This window comes from Aristolochia californica, unplaced genomic scaffold, assembly GCF_029961685.1.
Source record: "Aristolochia californica isolate CCGP_79_NKW_82.1479 unplaced genomic scaffold, dmAriCali1.0.hap1 SCAF_3, whole genome shotgun sequence".
In the NCBI taxonomy this organism is placed as follows: Eukaryota; Viridiplantae; Streptophyta; class Magnoliopsida; order Piperales; family Aristolochiaceae; genus Aristolochia; species Aristolochia californica.
Genome location: NW_027181992.1, coordinates 6,547,024 through 6,568,606, shown reverse-complemented (window position 1 = coordinate 6,568,606; position 21,583 = coordinate 6,547,024). Strand labels below are relative to the sequence as shown.

Sequence of the window (21,583 nt, the reverse complement as noted above, 5' to 3'; positions counted from 1 at the left end):
CTCTTTTCAATTTGCACCATTGCCAAAGGAGGATTCCACTAAATTAAAGAGCATCAGATGTCAAGTTCCGGATAGCCTGTTTTGATGAGCTGCTCTTTGTTTGTCGTCACTTGATTACACTCGCGCTTTAAACTTCGAACTACCAATCAGAGGTAGTTGGAAGATTGATATAAAAGTAGCCAAAAGAAGGTTGTTGGAAAGAAAATTCCATTAGAATTGGTTGTTGGGGAAGACGACCCTTGTCACGGGGCTCAAAGTATGACTTCAATGGCCCCAACGCTTTTGGAGGCACACCAACGTCATTAAAGTCCCTTCATGCTCATCCTCTCATTTTGATTAACCTTTAGTTAATTCTTCACGGGGCTCAACTCCAAACAAATGAAACGAAGTTGTTCACATTAACATGGATTGAAACTGGTAAACGGACCTGCAAAAGATTTGTATTTTAGTTTCTGAATCCTGATCATACATTCCTTAGTCTCGTTTACACTATATAACTTTCATTCACGGGTCGCATCTGCATCGTCTTCTCGCACCAGCAGTCGAAAGCAAGAAGAGAGAGAGAGAGACGGATTACAAGGGCTGTAATTAGAGAAAGAGAGTGTCGAGCTAGACCACTTCCCCGTTTACAGCGAGAAATTTCACTCCCAACTTCTGCAAAAACCCAGAATTGTGAGTCTTCTGCAATGGCGATTTAAATTGACTCAAAAGTCGTCTAATAGAGTAAGATCCAATCTAAGTATATCATTAGAGTGTATTTGTTGAAATAGCAAATTTTGGTGCCCATGAAACAAAAGTTTGTGAGTGGTCGTAACCCTCCAGAAAGTGTTTCGAGATGATAACTGGTTCTGCTGCAGATTTGGTTTAGAATCAAATGGAACAGCTAGCAATGTAGAAGGTCTCAGTAATCTCCTAATGGAGATAAGGACAAATGATAAAGGCTTGACCGTTAAGGAAATCCTGTTCAGCCAGAAAAGGGTGGATCTTATCAAGATGTGATAGTGATAGAAAAGAGTCTTCCGTGGAAAGATACAGAGGAGGAGGAGATTAAGGAGAAAAAATGGTCCCTCCATGGATACGCTTATGCTAAACCATTTTAGTTTTCTGTTAGTGCAATCTAATTACATAACTATTCCGATATGGTCGGCCTAATGGCTGCTGCAGTGTCAACCCAGTGCCGACATTAATTGTCATATTTCCCGTTTGTAATAGTGTAATATCGGCCAGGAATGTTTTATTGATTTTTTTTTTCCGGTTAGCCGGAAAGTCTCTTTACCTGTTGGGGCTTGCACCTCTCGTCGATGAGCTCCAGCCGCCTGCGCTGCACTGACGCAGTACTCCCGTTCCATGCCTGTTCACCTTTCGCTGCACAAAGCTCCATAATTTTGTCAGCGGCCTCTCCAGCGTCTTTGCTCTCTTCCACCGCCTTGGCCACCTGCGCCCGGGGTAGCCTCATCTTGACCCTGACCGCGCCACCAACTGGCCCGCTGGAACTGGCATCGTCAGCCGCCCCCAACGCAGTCACCAGCGTCAGGTCCGACACGGACCTTCGCGAGAGCATCAGGCTCTCCAGCCTCTCCTTGGCGCTCATGTTGATGACGCCCGAGCGGACCCGCCTGGGGACCTTATGATCGGCCACCTTGGGGAGCTGCACCAGGAAGTACAGCCTCCTCGGTTTCAGTTCTTGGTAGCCTTCCATCGGCTTAGCACGGATGCCCAGATGCCGGACGGCCTCGGAATCCATCAGAACATGCTCCGGGTGGTCCTTCACCACCTCCGCGACGCGCACCGGGACCTTGAATTTGATGGTCTCGCCGTCCAGTTTCATCACTTTGGCCGTCTTCCTCCTTCCCAGACTATTACCCATTTTGACTTTGCCTAATAAAATTTTGAACCTGAACGACAAAGAAGAAGATAAGAGAACAGAATTGAACCCGCCACAGACTTCACACAATCGATTTAAACTAACTTCCTCACTCTATTACGCTTTCTACCCACCCAAGTCCAAAACACAAAAGGGTAAACTAGTGAGAAAAGTTTGGCGCGGTCACTGGTCAAAAAACGAAGGCCGGCTTAGGAGAAATCCGACGGTTGGGGAGTTTTACGTAAAACTACAAACACATGTGACGCTTTTCCATTTTTCTAGAGGATTTCGTCGAACGGCTGAAGAGCTGATTTCGATTCTTCTCCTGAGCAGCTGCAGAAGATCGAGTCGCCGATTTTCCCACTCCGGCCGCTTCCGTATCAAGTCCTTAACAGAATTGATCTAAAACTTTAAACAGGAGGGAAACACGGTGTGGACTCGGAGAAATTGGGGGAGATGCTGCACATTCGAAACGGTGTTTGTCATTGGAGGGGTTCTCAATTTCATCACGGTGGCTGTTGTCAAAGAAAAGTCCGAATCGCTGCCAAACAGTTTCCTTCTCGGTTCTCACCTTTGCCTTTTTTATTTTCTGGTTCATCCAACTGCATGCTGCTGTTAATCACTTTCTCGTTTGTTTTTTTCTGCACTTTGGGAAAGGAGGAGAGAACAACGGAATCAACTGGAGAGATTGCGTTGGAGGATAGATAGGAGAAGTGACTTTGAAGAGATCCGGATTGGGGGTTTGGCAGGAATCGGGATACGGTCCTTCAGATTGTATCACTGTGGAAGGAAATTTCAGGTAAAACGCAGTAGAGGCGGGGAAAAGGACTTCTGAAGCCATGGAGAAGAGCATTTGTGGATTGTCTAAGAAACAAAGAAAGCTAATTTTTGGAGTAATTCCTAATGCAGTGTTCTCAGATATCATTATTACACCAGCAGGAGTGGTATTTAGTCGAGCCTGAGTAGGTTTGAGTTTAGCTTGATCTTGAAGACTTTAAACTTGAGTTTGAGGTTGAACTCAGCATCAAGCTTTAAATTTGATCACCAAAAAAAAAAAAACTCTAATTTCTTCTAAGACCTGCATCAACTTGAGATAGCAACCAAGAACGTTGGTTCATATGACACATCTCAACTCATATAATTGAAAACCCTCTATTGAGGACAAACACAAGACTCAGACGATTGACTCCAAGAGTGTGATGGAGACTTATAAATCAACATCTTCCGTTTCAGTCTACTCGATTGTCACATTGAGCGATTGACCCAGTCCCCCTTTCACTTGTTTAATCTAGCTGAATCGAGATACTTGCCTCTTTTTCAGGCAAGTGATTCCTCTACCAAATCTTCCATTTTCCCACTCTGTCCATCACTAGTTCTTGCACTCAAAAACTGTAGAATTTGTCGTTTATTTTGTTTCTTGGGCAAGTGTTTAAGTTACTCGCAAAGATTTTATCTGAGTTTCAATCCTCTCTTATCGTTTTTAAGACCCACAACTGTGAGTTGGGTATAAGCAGCGAGTTCAAAGCTTTGAATATTCCAATGGCGGATGCATAAAGCTCCATGCATGCAAAGCCCATTTACACGGTTCCCGCCATGAATCGGATTTAAGAATAAAAGAAGATGATGCCTGCATGATTCTCGATTTTGGTTAATTTTTATGTCTGTGTAATCTGAGAATAATAAAATAGTGTTTGGAAGTTTTTTTGATAGAGGGAATGACACTTTGCCTTCTCTTTTCTTCTAATTATCAAACTCTTGTGACCGTTTTTGGGGATTTGTCAAAATCACAGCTCTGATTTGCCCAAATCAGTAATATGTTTGTTTTCTGATTTTTTTAGCCACAATTGATTGGTTGGGTTGTTTTTTTAATGGATTGTCTCAATTTGGTGTTGAAAGGAGAAACGACTAATGAGTTTTTTTTTTATAATGTTTGTGGGAAAAATTGGAAGTTTGTATTCCGATGATTGATCAATCAACAAAAATGGAGTAATCCATCATTGTTTAATTGGTTGATCAACCCGAGAGTATTTTTCTCGGTGATTGATCATATAGATGTTGGTAGGTGTCTATTTTGGTATGTGATATATATATGGTTGATTAATCATTGTTTTAAGTAATTGATCAATCATTGGTTATGTGGTTGATCGATCATTGGTTAAGTAGTTGATTGATCGACGTTAGGGAGTGATCAATTATTCAATGATGACAGTCTCTTTTAGATAAACAAAGGTAGTGTTGGAGGTACTCATGATGGTGTAGTTTATAAAGGAATCACACGTTGAGATTACCAATATTAAATTAACTAGTAAAAGTTATTTGGTGGTCTCAAGCTGTGAAAATTTTTCTTGAGGATCGTAATAAAGATTATGTCATTATTGATGATCTGCCAAGTATAGCTTCTAAAACATAGATGAAAGTTAATACTATAGTGCTGACATATAGTTGATAAATAGTGTGGAATCAACCATTCTGAATCAAGTTGTCTATTGTGTCACTACTAAAGAAATTAGTAGTGTTCAAAACACTTTATTCTCATGAGAATAACTTGTCAAAGGTTTATGAAATCCGCTCGAATTATCTTCTATTCAGTGAAATCAACAAAGTCTAACATATTATCTTGGTTGAACTAAATAGTTTGCTACGAAAGCTTCAGGTTTCTCATATATGTATCATGTATGATACTCAATTGAGGAAGCAACATGTTAAAATGGACATTGTGTGATTTTTATATGCGTTACGACTTGAGCATGAAAGTTTCTAGCGTAGATATACTCATACTTACTAGTGCCTTTCTACGTGTTATTCAAGTTGAGTACAATGATTGCAACAGGATAATTCCTCTTTACATTTTGCTTCTACAACTCGTAGACAAAAAGCTCCTTGGGTAAAGGGCCAATAATGGACAAGGTAGAGCTGATGATAAAGGCAAAGATGGAGGTAAATGTCTACATGGTCAGGATAAGTCCTATTATATTTTTGGTAAGGTTAGTCATGTTTTTGTGTTGTTTTGGGAAAGAGCTGGTACGCAAACTTGGGCTAAGAATAATGTAGTTCTCTAGTCTTCTACTATTGATAATAGTTTTGTTGATGAATTATCAAAACTCGTTAAAAAATGAAAAAGGTGATTCAATCGGTTCTAGTGGAACTGCTACTTCATCTCAGCCAAGCCCTTTAGCCACTACAAATATATCATTTGTCCAATTAGGTATGATTGTCTTCCAAGTCACTCATGCGAGTAGTTTTTTCTTGATAATAGTGCCTCAGTTAATATGACAAGTAATAATTTTTTTTCTTCCCTTGGTTATTGAGTATTTGTTACATATGTTATTCTTGCTTATGAGGTCCTAATCTCTAGTTGATGGTGAAGGTGTTTACGAACATCACATTCTATTTCCTTATCATTTATTTTATTATGTCTATAATTTTTTTGTATATTTGCTATCTATTAGTAAAATTGCTAATTGATTTCTTTATGTAATATGGTGTTTTTCAGGATTTGCTATAAAAAAATATTTTTTTATGGGTTAAAGAAAGGGGGGCATCAACTACTTTGATGGAAATTCAAGCAATCACCACGTTGCCTTAACTAGTTCTACCTTTGCATATGCCTAGCATATCCGACTTGGGCATCCATTTGTAGACAAGTTTCGTCAGTTTTTTCCATCAATTTCATCAAATCTATTGAATTTATGGAAAAGAAAAAAACTTCACTAACTTGATGTCATTTGAGTACATGAGATTTTATTTGTAATAAAGGAAGCAAGTAGAATCCGATTACAATTAAACTATTCTTGTCCTAGTTACACCAAAAGTTAAAACACTAAAAGATAAGTCCTTGTACAATTGAACATAAATAAAACAGTAACATAACTAAAAAAACTTTTAACTGAAACTCTTATGTAAGATTTCTTGTTGTGAGAGTCATGTGAGATTTTTCCATACATGCTCTTTAACACCCCCCTCAAGTTGGAGTTTATAATTTTAGCTTGCAATAGAAAAAAAAAATTTGTTGAAAAATTTCTTCATAGATGCAAAACTTTATTTTTTTGTTCTCCCATTTATTAAATATTTTGGTCACATAAAAATTACCACAGTATGGGGAACAAAATACCTATTTCTTGTACTTTTCCTTCTCAAGATGGGGATAAAAAATATATAGAGACCCAACTTAGATAAAACACAATATGGGAGAAGAAAATCACTCCTAACCGTACAAAAAAATACCATATACAAGTAAAAATAGTAATAGTTTGAAACAAAAGGTGAAAAACAACCCAGCTTTAGGGCATAACCAAAAGACTTCTCACTTTCTAAGGGTAACTCAAACACAAATCACTTCTTGGGTAAAAAACAAAAGATTTGACTCAAACTAGATGTTTGATACATTCCTATACTTTTTGGTAGTGGGTCTTAACATTACTCTGAAGCGATAAAAACACTAGAAGATAAACCGAAGAAATACTAGAAGAAAACAACTTTAACTAAAAGGTAACGACTATACAACACTCACAATTCGAAAGTGAACTTACGAATCATGCCCTAATGCGTACACAGATTTTAATTCAATTTTGTCTACATGTTGATACACATTGCAATAAAGGTGGTATAATCCAATATATGACTAATGTAGCAAACTAAATATTATTGTTCGAAGATGTGTCAGTATTTGATTGGATATTATTTTCTCTTCTTACTATTTTTTTTTTTTATCTTTTAGACTTATTTTTCATTGGTCCAATGAAATAAACACATAACTGACCAAATACAAAATATTTATACTTAATGGTCAAATAAAAAATCTTTGGAAGCTCTTTGAGGAGTGTCAAGAGTAAAGAGGGTAAGAGCTGATTTTGGGTTTGAAGGGAATGGTGGCAAGGCCAAAGCCTAATTTTTCACAAACCCCAGTGGGAGGCGTGGGAGGAGACAAGAACCTAGGGTGCCCACAAGGGTATGCTGGGTTTGCCCCAAGAATTGAGCAGCACCTAACATGAATACAAGGCAGAAAATATATTCTTTATATTCAAAGATTTGTCCTCTCACAAGGGTGATACCATTATGGGTATTAGATGATGATGCTCTTTAACAAAACTTTTTGAAACGGATGACCAGCCGCCTGCCTGTACATATCTGATTCAGCCTACCTCTAAACTTCTCAATTCTAGAGCAGCTTCAATGGACTGCTTCCGCACTAAGGAAAAAGAACCTTTTATCTTGACAGGTTTTCTTTAGTAAAAGTTCAGGCTTCATACCGCCCTTCTATTCTTTTTCTTTAGAGAAGCATCTGTTCGCTACCAATTCCACATTCCACCTTCTTACTTTCGTTCAAAGGCATTAAAGCTCGAATGTAATAATGCCTTTTCTGTGGCTGCCCTCTTTCAACCTTTTGAATCCTCTTTTGGAAAAAGGAACCAAACTGGAACCGCATATTGAGACTCTTAGGAATTCCGTCGAACAGTTGATGGGATAACGATGAGGAGTTAGTGAATGATGATTTTGCCTAACTTCGGTGAAGGAAAGATGAAGATTTTTACGCCGACATTAGTAGAAGTACTTTTGTCATTAACATGGTTGCTTTTACGGTCTCAGTCGGGGGACGTGACCCATTCCATTCCCGACCGCTTTCGGTACGCGACAATTCCCACCATCCTTTTCCATGCCTTTTCCAACTCAGCTTCTGCCTCCGCTTCCGCCTCCACTGCCACCTTTCTTCAGACCTCCTCCTCCGCTGCTCATTCACAGGCGCTACTCTGCTCAGCTTTCTGACGCCTCGTGACCTGCTCGACTACGAGTACCAGCGCGCGTACACCCAAACATAAAAAAGAGCTTTTCCTTCTTTTTTCTTCCATCGCTCGCTTCTTCCATTTTATAATCAAAAGTCTGGGTAGTGACGCTTCGGGGAAAGAGATGAGTGTTGCCAGCCCCAAACCACGTTCGTCGTTCGGGAGACTCGCCGGTTCGCAGAACGGGAGGAGATCCTTTTCCATTCTCCTTTTTACTCCTCCTCCTCTCCGTGATTTAGGATTATTGTGATTTGTTTTTTTTTTTGTTAGATCTGTGACCGATAAACACACCCTCCTAGATTTTGGTAGGATTCCCCCGTCCCCTAGATCCCGGTCTCTTTTCGGAGCTTCATCTGCTCGAGATGATATTCGGATGCTTCCGCCGATTCGGGGATTGGACAGAAGGTGAAGAAGCTACTGGTTGTCTGGTTGGCAGCGGTTCCGGTGTCTTGTATTCTGTAACTGTAAATAGATTGGGGATTCTCGAGAAACCCTGTTTTGTATGGTTTCTTCGTCTCGAATCGGCTCGGTAGTTTAGAGCTTCCAAACTTTCTTCTGTTGACTCCCTTCCAACTTGAGATATTTTGTGCTTCTCAGGTGGAGATTTGATTTTTTTCTTTTCTTTTCTTTTGTTATTTTCTTTTATAAATTACAGTTACTCAAAATTTTAAAAAAAAGAATCATACGAACTGTGAAACGAAATCCTCTACCTGGTAACGGATTGGAGGTAGTTGTTGCGTTCTTGATTTTTCACTTGTTATATACCAAATAATTATGTTTGTCTCTCTCTTCAGTTTTCTTCTCTGTCAACATAAGCCCCCACCATTTTTATCTGTGGGTGGGATACTGGATACATTTATCTCTTTCCCACTATTTTTTCTTGGGTATTGAGAATTCCCATCTGTGTTCTTCTTTCGTTTTTCCTTTGTAGCTTTTTTCTCCATTCGGGTCCCCGAGGAGTTTACTGCAGAAAGTAGTTAGTATAGTCTCTTGTCAGTAATTGAGTAAGTTTCGGTCTATGGGAATTCCCTATAGTTCGATTCCTAATCTTATAGCAAAACTTAGATCCTGGGTTTCTTGGGGTGGTGGTGATATATCTGGTGTCTCCAGGGAGTACTGGATACCCGACAATAGTTGCAGAATGTGTTACGAGTGCGACCTACGATTCTCTGTCTTATATCGCCGGCATCATTGTTGTAGCTGTGGCAGAGTGTTTTGCTCCAAATGCATGCAGGATCCTAACGGTATTTCGTCCCAAGGAGAGGACAGAGAGCAGTTAAAATTTTGCAAATTCTGTTTTCAGGCGATTGGGCCGAATTCAATGGCCGAGTTTGATGAGAAATTAGATCTCCTAATGTCTCCTGGACGGAGTTTTGACTTTGCCCAAGAAAAATATAACAATAACCTGTTACAGACTGAGAAGCTTGCAAGTTTTCTTGGATCCCACCGAGGGTCTTCTTCTGGGGGACCTACTAGCTGTGCAACATCATCTATCAATCCTCTGTCACCAATTTCATTTAGCTGCACTGCTAGCAGGTTAGTGATTCTGCTTATGTGGTGTGCAATTTTCTGTGGGACGCTCCCGTTTCTTCCTAGTTACATTTCGCCCTTTATGTTTTCTTCTCCCTTGAAAGCAGAAGAGATTCCAAATAGTTCAATGTCTAATGAGCAGACCTATGTACTCCAATTGAAGTAGGATTTAGTGTTCCCGCGACTCAAATTTTTATTTTTTGTGAAATACAAAAACGTTACAGGTGGCGTTTAAAAAACATTTTAAAAGAATGAATAAATGGATTTTTAGTAAAATAATGTATAGTTACATGGCTTCTAAAACTGTTTTTCATTAAAATTGAGCTGCCTTGTGGAGGATTTACTTGTGATTATGTGTTTATATACTGTCAGCTATGATGCAGGATGAAAAATGAGGTTTTCAATGTGACCTCCTTCCCTTATATGTTCATGATCTTGATACATATTTGACATTTTTGCCTGTCTATTCTTGAATCCTATTTACTGTTTAATAAGAGCTGGTCTGTTCTTAAATGTAGGAGTGATGAAGAAGATGTAGATGCTGCCCGGAAGCATGTTTTGAGCCCTTCAAATGATTATTCACAAGATCTGTCTGATGTAGATGCCAGTAGTAATGCTGGAAATGAATTTTATAATTTCAAATCAGTGGCTTCCACTCCTTTGGATAGTCCCTCGGTAATGACTAGTAGTCCTAACAGAACTGACTACTCATTGCATCCCGAGCTAGTAAGAAGTCCAACTTTGCAAAATGACCCTCTTCTCCATCAAGAATCTATGGACCTTTCAAGAAGGCCAGAAACTGATACAGATGATATGGAGCCCACTGATGACAGTACTGATTTATCCATATTTCACAATCAAAGCCAAGGAGCAGAACAACCATTGGATTTTGAAAACAACGGGCTGATATGGCTCCCTCCACGTCCCGAAGATGAAGACGATGATGCAGAGAATAATGCTTTTGAGTATGATGATGAGGATGATGAAATTGGGGATTCCAGTGCCATATTCTCATCAAGTAGCTTTATCAGTGAGGCCTTCTCATTCAAGGAGAAACCAAATGGTGTCCAAAAAGAACATCTAAGAGCTGCGGTGCATGGGCATTTTAGAGCTCTTGTTTTGCAGTTATTGCAGGGAGAAGGCATCTGCATGGGAAGTGAGATTGGTGGTGGCCAGTGGTTGGAGATAGTTTCATCACTGGCTTGGCAAGCTGCAAATTTCATGAGACCAGACACTAGTCGGGGAGGAAGCATGGACCCTGGTAACTATGTGAAAGTGAAATGTATGGCATCTGGAGATCCATGTGAAAGGTGAGGCTCGATGATGTATTATTTTTAATGATAGTTGATTTCCTTTCCATGATGACTAATGTTAGTTAAGTTACTAACCGGGTAGCTTGTGTTTGGCAGCACCCTTATTAGGGGAGTAGTTTGTACCAAAAATGTAAAACACAAGAGAATGACTTCACAATACCGAAATCCTAAATTACTACTTTTGGGTGGTGCACTAGAGTACCAGAGGGTTCCAAATCAGCTCTCATCTATGGATACTTTACTACAACAGGTTATCTATTATTTTATTTTTTCCATGCACTTTCCTAATTGAATTCAAACCATTTAGTGAGGTAGTTGGACTTTGTTGAGCAAATAATTCTGTATTATTTGCTTGTGGAGTGGCCAAAAAAACAGTCAAACCAACTTGCCATCTGATCAATGACGGTGGTTTCTGAGCTGTTGACCTTGTGTTTTTTATAAAAGTTTTACAGTATCTTTCAGGATGCTTTCTGGTACTTAATCTATTTCCAACTCTTTGCATGTGATGTGAGTGGATGGGTGCTGCACAGCTGTAGCTTGTCGTGGCTGCACTTAATCATGATCATTACTTATAAACACACATATATGCATCTAAGTAATTCTTGTTATTTTGTTCCATAGGAGATCGATCATCTCAAGATGACAGTTGCAAAGATAGAGGCTCATCGTCCAAATGTTCTTTTGGTGGAAAAAAGTGTATCCTCGTATGCTCAAGAATACCTGTTGGCAAAAGAGATATCTCTTGTGTTGAATGTTAAGAGACCATTGTTGGAGCGTATAGCCAGGTGTACTGGTGCTCAAATCATTCCGTCCATTGATAATCTTGCTTCTGCTAGATTGGGGCACTGTGAAGTATTTCATGTGGAAAAAGTTGCTGAAGAAATTTCGGCTGCCAATCAACCAAACAAGAGATCCACTAAAACTTTGATGTTTTTTGAAGGTTGTCCAAGGCGTCTAGGGTACACGGTAATGCGCTCTGAAGTTTGTACTTTATATATTGTACTGGTTGTTTGTTTTAGTTTTAAGATAATATGGCCCTAAACTTACAAATGAATTCATTGGTAAGAGTGACATACTCTTATACTGGGTGCACGGTAATGCGCTCTAAAGTTTGTGCTTTATATATTGTACTGGTTGTTTGTTATAGTTTGAAGATAATATGGCCCTGATCTTGCAAATTAATTCATGGGTAAGAGTGACACACTCTTATACCATTTAGTGTGGCCTAAAAAGGTGCACTAGGAACATCTAAATGTTGAGGCAGATAAACGTTTTGTCCTCCATTTCATTTCTTTCTTCATAATTATTTAAAGCAATGTTGAGAGATGGACAGGACTGCCTGTTTTTTCTGGTTGATCTGGATCCTTTTGGGTGACATACAGGAATCTGGTTCTTCCTGATAGACCTGCTGACCTGGTTGAATAGGCTGCTTCAGCCAGTATACTAGTTGTCTAGTCAGACTGGCCTGGTTCAAGTTCTTGAGAAAGTTGAACAAGATTATTAGGAAATATCAGCTATGCTGTCCTTGCATGCATTAGAATGTGGAGGACAAACCGTTGATTAAATTGATCAGCCATTTACCCATTAAATTGAGAGCAGGCCAAGCTATTGCTTCAATGGCTAATCTGCTTCCTACACTGTTGGTCTTTACATTGCCAAATTTTCTTGTTTTACAGTTTCTTTTTGCTTCCTCACATGTGCTGTCTTTGCTGGTGTGATTGGTTTTCCTCTTTTTCATCTCAAGTTTCAAAAGTCATAACAAAAAAATAAGGTAAGGTGTTTGTGCGTACTGGGATGAGATACTTTAGTTGCACCCAATTTTTAATTTAATTAAAGAAGTTACTTAATAACTTAAGACTGAATTTGTTCATGTTATACATTTATTTCTTATCTCATGCATTGGTTATAGATGTTCACTTTAGATACTTTTTAAAATTTTATCATTTTTAATGAAAATAGAGATAACGACATTATTGTAAATCTAATGCAATAAACGGTATATTTTTAATGATAAAGTAGAGATACCGATGTTGTTATAGATCTAATGCAATACCGTGATTTTGTAAATAGTGTGACTTTTCTAAGGAAGAAAAAGTTGGGTGCAGCTGAGGTTGGCTGGACGTGAGTCTCGTGTCTTCCCCCATTCTCTCTATCTATATACGTAGATGCATGTGTGTATTCATGTAAGTATGTATGTATGTTTAATAACGAGTAGAAAGTGTGATTTTTTTTTCATGCTAGCTTTAGATTTGTTTAACACACTTATGTTTGCTTTCTCTTAATTAAACTTTAACAGGGTATTTGAGTGCTGCTTGGCAGTGAATACTTATTTTTTGCATCCTTTATAGGCACTAGATTTTCTTATTTTAATGGTCTACAAGATGCGCCGGTTTGTTTTCATTTGGTTACATTTATGGATTTAAATAACAATTTTTTTATTCAAAATGATTCAGTAAAAATATACTATAAATAACTTTTGAGGTGTTTGAACATCTTCAGTGTGGTAAACTTAATTTTATCTCTTTGGTATACACTTGTTGGAGTTGCATAATCCTTGTTTTCTGTGAAAACTGAATTTATTTCTTAATACCAATAAATGATAACATTAACCTAGAAATCATAATATGTCTTTTGATGAGGTCATGGGATATACATCTTGAATTTGAGACCACATTACTATCTGTTACAAACAACTCTTTCTTCTGTTTTACTAAAACTGGTTCCTTTATGTATGACACATCCTGCTATTTAATTCTTATTGTATTTTGAGTTAATGTTTGAGCAACTAGGTTTGCTTTTTTCCTCCAGGTACTTTTGAGAGGAAAGTCACTTGAAAAACTGAAAAAGGTTAAACATGTGGTCCAATATGCAGTTTTTGCAGCATACCATCTGTCTCTTGAAACCTCCTTTCTTGCAGATGAGGGTGCGAGCCTTCCTAAAGTACCTTTGAAGCCATCAATTGCTGTACCTGAAAGGCTAAAGACTTGTGATGGTTCAATTTCAATGATTTCTCATACAACTGTCTCTCCTCCTGGTGAAATAATGGTTGATGAGCCCCAGGGGGTACACTCCAGGAGCAAGTTGGGAACACTGAATGTGTTGGAAACCCCTAACATGTCATCCAGGGAAGGGAAGATTATTGGAACTGGTTCAGAGTTAGAGGAATGGGAACCTTCAAATAAGCATTTCGTTCTTTCGTCTGTAGATTTGGTGTCTGATGGTAATGTAAACTTCGAATGGGACAAGCTGCAATATGGGAGGCTGCTTCCTTTTGGTGAAGATCTCATGAAACCATCTCTTATTGGAACTCTTGTTCAGGAGGAGGCACCATTAAGTAATCATGGGCCTGCTATGGAAGCATGCGATGTTCAAGATAATCAGGCATCTACTGAGTATTTTGCTACTGCTGACAATAACCAAAGTATCTTAGTGTCATTGTCAAGTCGTCGTGTTCTAAAAGGAACAGTCTGTGAGTGCTCTCAACTTTTTCGAATTAAATTTTATGGGAGTTTTGATAAGCCACTTGGGAGGTTTCTGAGGGACGACTTATTTGATCAGGTATCAGTTTTTTTTTTTCTTCATATATTTTTTTATTTTTCCTGTTGATCTTTGTTTCTACCTATTCATGTATGTTAATTTTATGCTGATCATCTGGGAGTTTGACTTTTATTGTGGCAGAGATCATTTTGTCATTCTTGTAACGAACCAGCAGAAGCTCATGTGAGGTGTTATACACATCAGCAAGGGAGTCTTACAATAAGTGTTAGACGTCTTCCTTCATTGAAGTTACCGGGTGCACGTGATGGAAAAATTTGGATGTGGCACAGGTGCCTCAAGTGTGGCCTTAAAGATGGTGTTCCACCAGCTTCTAGGAGGGTGGTAATGTCAGATGCTGCATGGGCACTTTCTTTTGGCAAGTTTTTAGAGCTAAGTTTTTCAAATCATGCAACTGCGAATAGGGTTGCTAGTTGTGGTCATTCACTGCAGAGGGACTGTCTTCGCTTCTATGGGTATGGTTGTCTAACTACAGCATGATTGATATCTTGATGAAGTATAATTGCAAAAAAGCGTTGTCAAATGTAGCATTGTTTTGATTCTGCAAGTTTTATTATATTTTAGGTTTGGGAGCATGGTGGCCTTCTTTCGTTACTCACCTATTGATATTCTCTCTGTTCATCTGCCACCTCTGATTATGGAATTTAATTGCCAATATCCACAGGAGTGGATTCAAACAGAAGCTGTAGAGGTGAGGTGTTTAAAAGGCAATTTTGCATCTTTGGTTTGGAGTTTGTATTCATAGGCCTGCCATGTCTTTAACATATGCATTGCGGTTAGATCCTTTTTTGACTGCAATGACATTAGTCCCATATTTTGGTTATAGCCCTTTGAATAGTGGCACTTAATATCAGGCTTGATGTCTCGTATGCATGCAATTTCCATTGTGGGCCAACAGTTTTTCAGTTATTCCTGTTTCATACGAAAGGAACTTGCAAGTAGCATCTTATGTATTTCTTTCCATTTAGGTCTCAAAGAACATGGAATTTATGTATGGTGAGGTGTTTGATGTACTTCAAGACATTGAACAGAAGCTTGTGATGTCTGGATTTGAAACTTCAAAAGTGAGTACCCTGTTTAGTCATGTTAATGAGCTGAAGGATATATTGAAGAAGGAGAGAAATGAATTTGAAGTAAGTATGAATCGCATGCTTAATTTTTTTATTGTAGCATGATGTACAAATGATCAGGGATTTTTATAGGTTTTTGATATCTTTATGACAGGGATTGCTACAGTTGTACACTCGGGATATTTCAGACTTTGCCAAGGTGGCTTCAGATATTTTGGAGCTCAATCGTGTGAGGCGCTGCCTCCTCATTGATTCATACTCGTGGGACCGGCGACTCTCTTTACTGGATTCATTTCTCAAGTCAAAAAATCCTCTTTCTATAGCTGAAACAATTGCCTCTCCCAAACTGAAAATGTCTCGAAATGAATCCTTCTCTTCTGATGGCAGTCCTGTCAGTGGGCCTGAGGAACATGACATGAAGTCTTTACCCATTTCAGAAAATTCCAATGAACAAGTTCTGTTGAGAAAGAAAGATGAACAGAATTTGGAATTGTCGGAGCCTGTGTCAAATGAACATGTCAAAGTGAAGATCTCTCCTGCAGAGGTAGAAACAAATGGTTGTGAGGTGTTTGTTGAGAACAATTCTTTGGATAGCTTGACTTCCCCTGCATCAAACCTTTCAGATAAAATAGATTTGGCTTGGACTGGTTTAGGGCAACCTAATGAGCCTGAAGCAGCTTTGATGAGCCCAACAAAATATTTAGAGAATATGCATCATAGGAGGGTTATGGCCCCAGTTCGAGTGCACTCATTTGATTCTGGATTGAGATTTCATGCTAAAGTTCATAAAGGATTGTCTTCTGCATCAATGCATTTGTCATCCATCAGGTCTTTTCATGCATCTGGAGATTTTGGAAGTTTTGCGCCAGACCCAATTTTAAACAGAGGAAGGGCCTATACTCAGACCTCTCCACTGGCCAACCAAAAATTGAACTTCATTCTCGGTTGTACTCCATTATTTGTCTCATTGACCTCTTGCATGGTAAGTGATGGTGCTCGATTGCTTCTGCCACTAACTAGCTCCAATAATGTTGTAATTGCTGTTTATGACAATGAACCAACCAGTATAATAGCTTATGTACTTAGCTCAAAAGAGTATATGGATTACATGACTGATAGGTTTGAGTGGCATGAAATCTGGAATGATAATGATAATAGCAGAGGAGATGATCTTGGACATGTATTAGGCCCCCAGCGTGGTCTCTCTACATTATCACCTTGGCAATCTTTTAGTTCTGTTGACTCAGATGATGTGCAGTTTAGAAGCTACGGAAGTTATGGATCTGATGATGCGTCCTTGATGAGAGGGGCTCAAGTTTTTCCAGATTCTAAGAGAGCACCACATGTTCGGATTTCTTTTGCAGATGAGTCTTCTTTGCCTTCTGCAAAAGTTAAGTTCTCAGTGACTAGTTATTTTGCCAAGCAATTTGATGCATTGAGGAAGAAATGTTGTCCAAGTGAAGTTGACTTCCTGAGGTCCATTAGTCGCTGCAGAAGATGGAGTGCGCAAGGAGGAAAGAGTAATGTTTACTTTGCGAAGACACTGGATGAGAGGTTTATAATAAAGCAAGTCACAAAGACAGAACTGGAGTCTTTTGAGGATTTTGCTCCCCAGTACTTCAAGTATTTGATGGATTCCCTGAGTTCTGGTTGCCCCACTTGTCTTGCAAAGGTCCTTGGAATTTTTCAGGTTAATACTGGACCCTGTAGTTTTATTTCATGGAGATTGTAGTGGCCTTGATGGAATTGTTAGTTCCTTAAATATTTGAACCAGAGTTATTGAAACAGAGTAGACCGGCTGGTTGAAACTGGCACCTTCGATTATGAATCTAAAAATTTGGGGGGAGGTAAAAAACCTGACGGACCTGGCCAGTGGAATGGACCAGTGGCTGAACACTAAACTGTTTAACCAGCTGGGTCAACAGATTGGTCCCTATATCTGTTTCTGCTTCACGGCTGGCAGGGAGGGGTAGCTACCCATCGGTGCGGAAAGAGGGAAGGGCAGGGTGGGGCTTGGCTGTTTGCCATGTGATGGGTGGAGGTTCTCTCTCCCTTGAGTGCTGAATGAAGGGGGATGGAGGGGGGGCGGTTCCCTCCTCCCTCTACTTTCTGTTTTCAACCCCTGCCCTCTCCCCCCTGTTGTGTGGAATGCATGGGGAGGGACCTATGCTTTTTCCACTGATGTGCAACTTTTATTATGGTATTATGTTTTTTTTTAATACTTTCTGGGTCTTTATTTTTTTATTTTTTAACTGGTGAGCCTAGTCCGGCGGGAATCAGTCATCCTTCCTATTCCATGGCTGGTCCGGACTTGACAACATAGGTTTCACCCTGTGCTCAGTTATGGATTCATCCTGCACAAATGGCTTTTCAGGAAGTGTCTAATCTTGCCGTCCAATGAAATGTTCAATTCCCCTATATGAACCGTGATTGATCAATGGTAGTGGGCATGTCAATAACACCTGACTAGTTCTTTTCTAACCTGCCATGGTAGGTTCTACAAGTAGAGCTTGATTTTATGTTAATATTGCATTTTCTCCACCCTTGCAACATAACTTCCACAGGTTTTTTTGACAGTAATGATTTGTTTGGTATCTCTAGGTAAATATGAAGTATTTGAAAGGAGGAAAAGAAGTGAAGATGGATTTGATGATAATTGAGAATCTCTTCTTTCAGAGAAGCATCTCACGGGTTTATGACCTGAAGGGCTCTGCACGATCCCGCTACAATTCAGATACGACAGGTGGCAACAAGGTTTTACTGGATCTGAATCTTTTAGAAGTCCTGCGTACAAATCCAATGTTTCTTGGGAGCAAGGCAAAGCGGACATTAGAACGAGCAGTGTGGAATGACACATCATTTTTGGCGGTAAATCTCCCTCTTTTATTTGGAGAGTAGCCCTAATGGGGAAATCCTCTTAATCTTTTCACGCTTGTCGTGGATATGTGACATGTGTGTTGATCGGGTGCATAAAATTGATTTGAAAGTTGAAATCTTGAAGCAATGGGAACAAATGGTTCTAGAAATGTATGTGGCTTTACATCTTTGCTGAGGTGACTAGGACCATTTGTTTTATCATGTGACTTCAGCTTTTTGTGAGCTAGACAGGTGATCCTTCAAATCAACATACCGATCAAATCTACATGTATCAGATATCATTATCGGTTCAATTTCAATTAGTTAAATGAATAAGTAGTTGGTTGTTGGCAGTTTTGTGGACTTCTTATTGAAGACAAATTATTCCTGGGGACTTTCCCGTACTTAACGTGGCCACTGCACTTTTACTTTCAGTCAATTGATGTCATGGATTATTCATTGCTTGTGGGGGTGGATGAAGAGCGGAAGGAGCTTGTTCTTGGCATCATAGACTTCATGAGGCAGTATACTTGGGACAAGCATTTGGAGACATGGGTGAAGGCATCTGGTATTCTCGGGGGTCCAAAAAATGCATCCCCCACTGTTATTTCTCCCAAACAATACAAAAAGAGGTTTAGGAAAGCCATGTCTACATACTTCTTAACAGTACCTGATCAATGGTCGTCCTGAACACTGAAGCAGGTTGTGATGCTCCTGTGGGATTAGAGATGGCAAAGGCACAAAGATAGGGTAGGGAGTGAGTTGTGTTGATGTAATTCGTTTATTGGTTATCAAATTTGTAATTGATTTTCCCTTCTTTTTTGGTGTTGTTGTTGTTGGTTTGTTGCCCGGTTTCTTTGTTCTCTCAGCTTTCACCAACTGTGAAAAGTGTCCCCGCACCCGCCTAACTGGTCTGAGGTTGAAGGTTCGACTCTTTATGTAATTAGTACAGTGGCTGCTAATAAATGTGATAGTTTTAACCCTCTTCAACACATTTTTGTGTTACTGTTACTCCGTGCAGATTCATGTGGACACTTAGCATGCAAAGTTATAATGGGTCATGCTTTGAACCAGGGTTTCTTCCTGAGTGTACAGTTTGTCTGTGGGTGGATGAAGCTGACCCAATGTAGCTGCAGACGATGACGCATTTCTAATACTAAAAACCATCGTACAGGGGCGAGGGAGTGTCTATCTTTATATGAAATTTGGTTGATAAGCACAGTTGAAGTAGAACAAGATTAAATATTTGGAGGAGTGCAATTAGTCATGGCCTGCGGATGAATTTGTTTGTCGGGCAAATCTGACACATGTTTGTATTTTTTCTCTCTAATTTTGATTCTTTATTCTGTTTGGAGGGGTACTAACTTATCCTTTCATTGTCTAGTTTTCTAATAATACTCTCAAATCTGCATTAAAGTGCTAATCCCATCCAGGATTGGCGAGAATGAGTGAGACTTTGTACAAAGGAAGGAAGAGATGATTAATCCCAATCTCCCTTGGATTCTTTTCGACTTTGGAACTTCAATACTTAAAATTTATAGATAATATATTCATATTTTCTGGTCAGAATTAAAGTAAGCAGGGTTGAGGGAAAGGTGGTTGGGACTTGACACAAACCCTAATTTTGGCCATTTAATAAAATAATCTTTTCTGAACCAACGGCCAACCGGTGAGTCCACGTCATCGTCTCTCTCTATTCATTAAAACAGGAGGGAGTCATCAGATTTGGAGCACCATTAAATCGGGTCAACCGTGGAGGCTTTCCCCTGAGCGAAGGAGCTGTTTTTGGCCTTCTGGGATTGCTTCAGTTTGGATAAGCCGCTTTCTGACTTTCCCGTCCGGTTAAAGGAGAGGCTCGCGAGTAGAAATGGTGGTGGAAGTGAATCATCTTCGTTAAGAAAACCCCATTAACAGTGTCTTACTGCACCTGACTCGATCTTGCATGATTTACAATGGAAAGATCAAGTTATATACTAACATAATATAATGTAATATTAGAGGGACAATTGAGAGCCATTTGAGACTATTCTTTTAACATCTACCGTGGAGAAGAGGGATCACACTTGTTCATATTATTTCATGTATGAAGATAGTGTCAATTAAATGACCAAAAAACAAAGAAGAGAAATGATGAAAATTAAGAAAATCAATGCTGAGTAGATTGGCTTCTGATTACAACTAGCTTTAAATTGTTTCAATCTAGAATGACGGCCAAGCAGAAATGACAGAAGAAGCAGTTTTTTCATAAACTTTTACTTCTCTTCTGTGCTTGAGTTGTCTTCGTTCTTAGCTTAAAAAAGCTTTAATAATAATAATAATAATCATAATGGTAACAGTAGTAGTAATATTAACAAATGTTATGGTCGTGAATATAAAGTTTTTAAGATTTTTTTTTTTTTTGAAACTGGAAGAAATTAGAAGATATTACACTGAGAAGAGAAACTCCATTACTGTGGGTGTTCAAAATTTTCCCGTTTCTGTTCATGGTTCGGGAAGAACGAAAGACTAATTCGGTATGTGACAATCAACGATTGATATAGCATTTTATTAGTTTGACGGCAAAATTGTTGCACCATCTTTAGATAAGAAGATATTTCAAGCGGCTCCACTCTCTTTTTCTGAGCATGGAAAAAGAAGAATCGACATGATTCAAAACTGGATCTGTAGCAGCAGAAGCAATTGAACCTTCTTTTATCTCTTGATCAATTTTGATATGAATACCCACAAAGAAGAATGCCGCATCTTCTGTAACTGGACACCAGATGCTGTGATGCTCTGTCCCAGGCTTCTACTCAACCAAACCAGGCGGCACATTGATCTTCTCTCACATTGATGACAAAACGAGCATTCTTACGTTAAATTTCCCCACCCACTGCTTCACCCTCTTCCTGAATTTGTGGCTTTCATTTCAGCACAAGAGTTCAATGCCGCAAAAATGTATTTGGTGTAACAGTCTCATAAAATGGAGACAACTACTCATAGCTTCTTCTCTGCTGCAAGAGCCACCTGCTCTCCCCCACCCTCTTCTCTCTTCTGGGATCACATTGATTAAGATGAAGAAGCAATGCGTGAGATTGGTAGTCGTTCCTGAGTTTGGTGATCAATCAGTCTTTTTATTCATATAATTAGTTCCTTCTTGATCTACAGTGAGAAATGCTTCTCAGATTGGGTTTGACTCATTCTGTGAGTATAAAATAATACGAGCAATGAATATGTTGACTGTTCTCTGTGTATAAATCCATCTACCCAACGGTTATAGCAGAAACTTCAAGTTAGGAAGTCCCCGAAGAGAAAGTTTTAAGAGTAGAAAATTTTGCTTGTGGCAAATTAAGGAGTACTTAAAAGAGGGAGTCGAGTCCTGTAATTTGGGAGAGTTGGAGGTAGTTCAGACGTTATACTGATAATGAACATGGCGAAGGAAATACATGGCCACAAGTAAAAGAAAGAAGATGGTCCAGCTGCGGTACCGTTGGTGACGTGAGAGCTTCATTTAACTGAGCCATCTGCCCACATTGATTGCCGCTACAGCGCCTTTAAATTCTCCAACCAGCTCCACTAAGTCTTCACAAACATTTGTTCTCCTCTCTCTTTCTCTCCCTCTCTCTCTCTCTCTCT

At 39.2% G+C, this 21,583-nt stretch overlaps 1 protein-coding gene across 3 annotated transcripts; it reads left to right on the top strand.

Moving 5' to 3' along the window:
• Positions 1–7,525: 7,525 nt before the first annotated feature.
• LOC137959717 (putative 1-phosphatidylinositol-3-phosphate 5-kinase FAB1C) lies at positions 7,526–18,958 on the top strand. 3 transcript variants are annotated; one of them, XR_011114070.1, is made up of 11 exons: positions 7,526–9,180; positions 9,693–10,484; positions 10,584–10,737; positions 11,109–11,453; positions 13,296–14,045; positions 14,166–14,497; positions 14,607–14,733; positions 15,011–15,175; positions 15,267–16,802; positions 17,487–17,602; positions 17,714–17,797. XR_011114070.1 is itself a non-coding variant. In XM_068807052.1 (11 exons), exons 1-11 carry the CDS (start codon positions 8,663–8,665, stop codon positions 18,656–18,658), a joined length of 5,229 nt encoding a protein of 1,742 aa, XP_068663153.1. In that variant the 5' UTR covers positions 7,526–8,662; the 3' UTR covers positions 18,659–18,958. The 3 variants fall into 3 exon arrangements, 2 of the variants coding, with proteins under 2 accessions (XP_068663153.1, XP_068663152.1); XM_068807052.1 differs by lacking the exon at positions 17,487–17,602 and adding an exon at positions 18,404–18,958 and having other exon boundaries at positions 15,279–16,802; positions 17,714–17,980; XM_068807051.1 differs by lacking the exon at positions 17,487–17,602 and adding an exon at positions 18,404–18,958 and having other exon boundaries at positions 17,714–17,980.
• The last annotated feature ends 2,625 nt before the right edge of the window (positions 18,959–21,583 follow it).